Below are 6,729 nucleotides of genomic sequence, written 5' to 3'. Positions count from 1 at the left end.
GGGAAATGAAACAAAACTAATGACCAGCCCAAACCGACAGGCGGTCCGTGTCGCCTGGTGGTGAGAGGCTTTGCCCTTCCTCCTGAGTCAGAGGTCATGACAGCCACTCCCAAATCTAGAAGGCCCTGTGGGGATTGCTGGGCCCACCAAGAGACCGTCCAACGTTTTCTCGGCCTGCGCTAGCCCTTGATAATCTGGGATTTGGTTCTTCTCTGCAACTCTGGCGACAACCCTTTGGCCTCCACGGCCATCAGCAAGGCCGCAGGGTGCCACTGGTGGGCTTTGGGTCCAGCTCAATGTTTTTGAACTCCATGCAGGTTGACAGCATGTTTGCCTTCCCTCCGCCCCTTTTCATGGCCAAATAACATTCCGCCGCCCGGACAAGCCACATTTCGTTTATTCATCCCTCTGCTGAGGGACATCCGGGTTGTTCCCACCTTGGACTGTTACGGGTGCGGCTGCCCGGCGCTGTTAGATCGCTGTTTGGGGCCGTCGCGTTGCTCCCAACCCATGGTGGCCGGATGCATGCCGCTGCCCCGCCCCCACAATCCTCACAACTGTTGTCCGAGTGGAGCCCATTGCTGCAGCCACTGCGTCCATCATCTCCTTAAGGATCTTCCTGCCCTGTCCCTTTGCTTTACCCAGCACGATGTCCTCCTCCAGGGACCGGGCTCTCCCGATAACCACCTACGGGTCCCAAGTCTCACCATCCTTGCTTCTAAGGCTCATGCTGGCTCCCCTTCTGCCAAATCACATGTTTCTCCCGGCAGTCCACCCACACCCAAACTCAAGGCCAACCAGTCCATTCTGACCCCGGGTACTTGCAATACTCGCCACCAGACCATAATTCAGATGCACCCGCTCCTCAGTGCTCGGGGTCTTTATTCTCTGTCCAGCTTCACGTGCCCAGGCGGCCATGGAAACCGCCGTGGCCTGGGTCAGGCGCACCTGAGTGCTCAAAGCGACACCCTGGGGCAGACTGGCCCAGGGCAACGCTCCATTTGGTTTCCTGACTGCTGCTCTCACAGGCATTGATTATGGATCTGAGCAAGACGAAATCCTTGACCACGTCAATCCCTTCTCTGTTTATCACGATGGTGGCTCTCGGTCCGGTTGTGAGGACTGTTTTCCTTTACCTTGAGTTGTGATCCGTACCGAAGGTGGCAGTCCTTGATTTTCATCAGCAAGGGCTTCAAGTCCTCTCATTTTCAGCAAGGAGGGCTGTTACCGGCATAAAGCAGATCGTTCGTAAGCCTTCCTCAAATCCTAAGGGGGTCTTCTTCACGGGCCCCGGTCTCTCAGATTCTTTGCTCGGCTTACAGACTGAATTAGTCTGGTGAAAAGATACAGCCTGGACGCACCTCTTTCCCGGCTTTAAACCATGCAGTGTTCCCGTGTTCTCGTCCAACGACGGCCTCTTAGTGTGTACACAGGTGTTCTGGAAGTCCCATCCTTCCCAACATTCTCCATAGCTCATTACAAACCACACAGTTGAACGCCTTTGCATACTCGATTTTACTTGTATATATTAACCTGCTGCCAAGCTAGTTCAAGTCAAAGCTGTCCCGTGCAGCCTGCTTCCAGACAGGCCCACACTACTTTCAGGTTTACAAAGCACATAAACTAACGTCAAGTGCAAAGACGAGTTAACTGGTGACCGGTCAGCAATGTGTTAATGATCTTGCTTGATAATATCCACATTCCGTTGAGTCACCTTTCTCCGGAGTGGGCACAAATGGGGATCTGTCTTCCAGATTCCTTGGTAAAGACGAGCGAGTGCTTCCAGCGCTCCATCAGCTTGCTGAAACTCTTCAATTGGCCTTCGCCGCCGCCATCAGCTCCCGCAGCCTCGTCTGCCCCTCATGCCCTCAGGGCAGCTCGCACTTGTTCCTTTAGCACCCGTTGGTCAGATGCTACCTCTTGAAATGGTTCTTGTGGGTACAGTGACTGTGTGTTCCAGGAGCACGCCTGTTCTGTCATGTGCACCGGGCTTAGGGAAGGGCTGGGGGTTAGGAGGCGGAGAGAAGAGCCAGGCAGCTCTCGGCAGGGACGGTAACTCGAGGCTCAGGGAGAGCAAGGTCCTGGGGTGCAGTGGGCCCGGTGCTCCAGCGAGAGAGCGGAGGGGGACGTGAGGGTGGCCAGGGGATGCCCAGGCCACAGGGAGCCCGAAGGTGACTGTGCAGGCTCGGCCTGCATGCTGGGTGCGGGGAGGCACACAGGCGGAGGGTTCTGGCAGATGGATGGTGGCACTTGACAGCGGAACTGGCACACAGCTGGAACACAACCAGCCCTTAGGGGCGGCACTCACTCGCCCCTGGTCTGCGCCGGGACTTTCACCCACCTGACAGCCGTGGTGCTGAACGAGGCCGAGGAGCGGGTAGAGATATAAGGATAGTGCTTGGTGTCAAGCTTGTCCTCAATCGTGTCCTGCGAAGGAAAGACGCAGGGATCAGGCCTGGAAAGGGGTCATGGGAACCCAGACAAGATTCTCCCAGGAACGGGTCAGCAAAAACCATGGCACAGTTTGCAACAACCAGCACACCGGTGGCTCCGCTGTTGGGGGTGGGAGGGTGTGCCTGGCACAAGAGACTTGTCTTCCAATGAAATGAGTGTATGTAGGCCTGGCTCTTCAAGTAAAAGAACAAAACCACATGGTTTTTTTTTTTCCTGGTTTCTCTTCCAACTCCTCCTTTGGTGCCCCTTATTTTACATCCTACGTGAGGTCATAAAGGTTGAATTCTGTCCAATAAACCCGACCCTTGCATTTGCGTGGCGGGTGTCTCACGAAGAGTGCCTTACACTCTCAGTTTCCCAGGGTCCAATTAGCTGGTGGGTGGGGTCCGGCTACCCACCTCCTTGCTGCCTAGAAATCGGCACTCCTCTGCCATCTGCCGCGCCTCTGTCGGGCTCGGGGAGGATAAAGGAGAGGCTGAGGCGGAGGGCTCACCACCGATCCTTTTGGCTTGCGGGTTTTCAAATAGAAAGCTGACTCTCCGGCTAACCACGGAGTCGTCAGAAGGAACACCTGGGCTCTCACCGCAGCCAGCCACAAATGAACCGAGGGTTCATTGTCTGAACTCTAGTTTTGTTCACTGGTCAAGTGAGGGGTCTGGACAGCGTATCTCTACCTCCAGCCCCAAAGATGGGCGGTATGTCCCGGCTCGCTGCAAGGACAGGAGAGGGCCACTAGGAGGCACTGCAACGAAGCCCTGCTCCACGCAGGACACTGCTGGAAGCCACCCCGAGGAGGGGACGGGGCACCGAGCACACGTGCCCACACAGGCCTCCTGGGAGAGGCCGCAGGCGTTCAGAGGCGGGCGGCTGGGGCGGGTGCAGAAACGGCGAACTCTCATGTTGACTTTCAAGGAAAGGAGGACCCAGGAAGTAAAAAGGAAGGGCAAGAATGTTCCGGGCAATGGACCAAGTTTGAAGCAAAGAGCGGAGGAAGAAAGGGGCGTGGCAGGGACCGCCTGGCTGGGGGAGGGGAGCAGACGCAGAACGGGGAGGGCCACCGCAGGCCTTCCACAAGCAGGGTGCTGCGGCATCCCTCGGAGCTGAAGCACCGTGAGCACCCACGTGCCTCCTCTCTAAGTCACTCATCAAACCTTCGTGGCGCTGGGGGGTGCCAGCTCCTTTGGACATGAGTGACAGCTCCTCAAAAACACGAGTCCTGGACGGACCGCAGGGTCTGCACCTGGCAATCTCGTGGAGCCGCTCTGCGTCGCACACTGCGCACAGGTGAGAGAGCTCTGGAGGCAAATCCCCCAAGAAAGAGGGAACTCCCTGGACGGGCGGGTGGGGTCACCGCCTCCTCACCGCACGGGATGCAGGCTGGGTGTGCTCTGAACCACAGATCCTCAGCCTCCCCCAGGGCTCCCCCTCCCACTGACCTCCATGATGTCCTTAATGACGGGTGTCCACCGGGAGAGCTGGTAGGTCTGCTCACTAATGCGCTCCTTCCGCTCGGGCTTGCTCCTGCGGCGCAGCGTCGACTGAAGGCAAACGCACACAGTTGGACCGAACGGGGGACACCTGGGAACCCACCTCCCAAGGACACGCCACCCAGTCCGCAGGGTCAGTCAGAGGAAGAAGCAGGCGGGTTTCCCTAGAACAGCCCCAGGAGCCCCTTTGAGGAACGTGGAGCAATCTTGATTCTTTAAAATCATGGAAATGACAAATGTAGGTCAGATGTGTACGTGCCATTTAGTGTTTGTGTGTGTGTTTGTGTGCGTTTAAGCAGGTTTGCTGCCTATTATGGGATAGCCTATTACTTTGAGTGTGCTGTAATTTCTCATTTCGTCTCAACAGCCTGGGTTGTACCGGAAGAAATCACCTCTATTCTCCTTTGGACCCCACTTGTGAGCAAGGATGGAAAACACCCAGCTTCTGCCAGGCCCAGGTCTGTGGCCCGGTGGCTCTGGGCCCAAGTTTCTTCCCTGAAGATTTTAAAAGAAGCCCCTTCGCCAGCTTGAGCGTGGGCAGCACCTTTTGTGGACGAAGGCCCTACAGAAAGCAGCTCGCAGGCGGCCTCCCCTCGAGTCCCGCAGTGGCCAACCTCCTTCTAGAGAGGGCTGCACCTCCCGGGAAATCGGCCCTGACTTTGTCCGGAATCGCCAGCACCAGAGCCAGAGATGGAAAGGTAGCAAAACTGCTTGATGCTACCTGTTCTATTCCCATCTCCACAGAAGATGCTTTGCCCAAGAGGCCATGCCGGCGTGAGCTGAGGCTGTGGGGAAGGGAGCAGCCTGCGGCTCGGAGCACAGCTTGGCTTCTGTGACTGTCTAGCTGCTTCTACCCCTGAGTTCCCCCGATCCTGACTTTCTCTCTCTCTGTCTCTCGGTGCCGAGCGGGGGCATGTGTGTGCGCCGTAAACTGCCCAGAATCCACCAGAGCACAAGCCGGGCGCGCACACGTCCGCTACTCCTGCATCTCTCCCACAGGAACGCTGGCCGGGGGAAGCCCTTACGTCGGTGACGATGGGCACGCCCAGGTGGGCCATGTTGGTGATGATCTCGCTGTCCTCAGGCGGGATCTGGGCATGCTGGATCAATTTGTTCAGGTTTTCCTCAGTGATGCCTGCGGGCACAGAAACACCCAATCACCAAAACCCAACCCGGGCCCAGGGAGCACCAGAAGCGGGGGCTTTGGGCTCGGGGATGGCCCTTCTCCTCTTCAGGGCTGGTGGGGCGCATTCTGTTTGCCACAGCAGCTTTCCTGCCAGCTGAACAGACACAGGGACAGTCATTCTTCCAGCAGACAGGCCAAGAAATTTGAGCAGGAAGCAGCTCGTCAAGAGGAGAAAAATCAACAGAGATAATACAACTCCCGCCCCGGGTCCCACCATCTAGTCTGGCCACTAGCCGCTGCCCACCCCATGGTCTCCACCATCTGACCCCACGTATCAAAGTCCAATTGGACCCGGAGAGGCTTCGTCTCCATCTTTTACACTGTGGACACTGCTGGGTAACCATGGTGTGGGTAAAGATCAGGATTGAAAGGCACAGGTTACACACGAGATGCACGTTCCGAATCCCTGGCTCTAAGACATTTCTACAGCCAGTCTGTTTTCCACCCCATCTCATACCTGCAGAACCGCTCCCTGGGAGATCGCCAGCCCCCAGTGGTGACCCATGGGCCTGCATGACCTTCCCCTGCTGCACGGGCCCTGGGTCTTCTTATGGGCTCCCCTCTGGCGTCCCCTTCCCACACCTCTTAAACTACTGTTCCTCTTTCTCTCTCTCCCAGCTGCCCAATGTCCCCCAAGAAAGTCTCCATCCCTGTACACCCCGCATCCCTACCATTCTTCAGAAAGATGTAGAGCAGGATGATGCGGATCTTGTCATAAGTGGTGACACTGGCATCCAGTAGGATGGGGACGATGGCTCGCATAGGGTCTTTGATCTTCTCCCCTTCAGCATCTGTGCCCATTGCCAGGTCCTGCAGAAAACACACTCCGCTGGACCCCATTTCCAGGGACAGTCTGGATATTTGGGGCCTATCAGAAAAGCGGTGATCAGTAAGACTTGGGGGATTTGTAGCCTGTGCGAGGAAGATCTTGAAACAGACACACCAAAAAATAAAAGATAAAATAAATAAAAATTTAAAAAAAGAAACAGACACCCCTACTTCCACAGTGCACTGTAATTAGGGATGTCGCCAACAGCATGATGCTCTAAAGCATTCGCGAGCATCGATAGAAGTCCCAGGGTTTCACTTTACAAAAGCAATGATCTGCTGTTTGGCTTCAAGACGGGCTGTTCCCTTCAGGTGAGCGTACCTGTGCACCACAGATCCTCAGGGGCAGCCTCAGCCTTGGTAGCCCCTCCCGAGGCAGAGAGTCGTGCTGGGCAATCAGGGTGGAAGGGCTGTGCTCCCCACGCATGAGATGCTTTGGACATTTTAAGGTGTCTTGGCCTGGCTGGATTCTGCCCACTCTGCTTTGGGCATTTTAATTATTCCAGGAATGCCCACACGTCCCAGTCCCCCCTTCAAATCTGCCTACCATCTTTTTCCCTTTGGATGAGGAGAACAATGGGCTACAAACCTACAAATCTAAGCTGAGGGAGTGGATGGAAGGAAGGGAAGAGGGGTAACAAAGAATTGCAGATGAAAGAGCAAAGCCAGCCCAGTCCCACTGGCCACCGTTTGAGGAGTGACAAAGGGGCAGATTTCCTGTGAGACACACACACACACACACACACACACACACACACACACACACACACACAC

At 56.0% G+C, this 6,729-nt stretch overlaps 1 protein-coding gene across 3 annotated transcripts in view; it reads right to left on the bottom strand.

Moving 5' to 3' along the window:
• Nucleotides 1-6,729, bottom strand: part of STXBP1 (syntaxin binding protein 1) — a 35,926-nt gene that overhangs the window by 10,559 nt on the left and 18,638 nt on the right. For all 3 annotated transcript variants that reach the window (XM_045288504.1, XM_045288503.1, XM_004713300.4), the window contains exons 13-16: nucleotides 5,799-5,937; nucleotides 4,967-5,076; nucleotides 3,891-3,992; nucleotides 2,342-2,427 (exon numbers count right to left, since the gene is read on the bottom strand). In XM_045288504.1, the coding sequence (XP_045144439.1) occupies nucleotides 2,342-2,427; nucleotides 3,891-3,992; nucleotides 4,967-5,076; nucleotides 5,799-5,937 (437 nt within the window). The remainder of the gene's footprint in view (nucleotides 1-2,341; nucleotides 2,428-3,890; nucleotides 3,993-4,966; nucleotides 5,077-5,798; nucleotides 5,938-6,729) is intronic.

Source organism: Echinops telfairi, unplaced genomic scaffold, assembly GCF_000313985.2.
Source record: "Echinops telfairi isolate 266 unplaced genomic scaffold, ASM31398v2 ScPeMD7_22;HRSCAF=79, whole genome shotgun sequence".
In the NCBI taxonomy this organism is placed as follows: Eukaryota; Metazoa; Chordata; class Mammalia; order Afrosoricida; family Tenrecidae; genus Echinops; species Echinops telfairi.
This window is presented reverse-complemented; position numbering and strand designations above follow the sequence as displayed.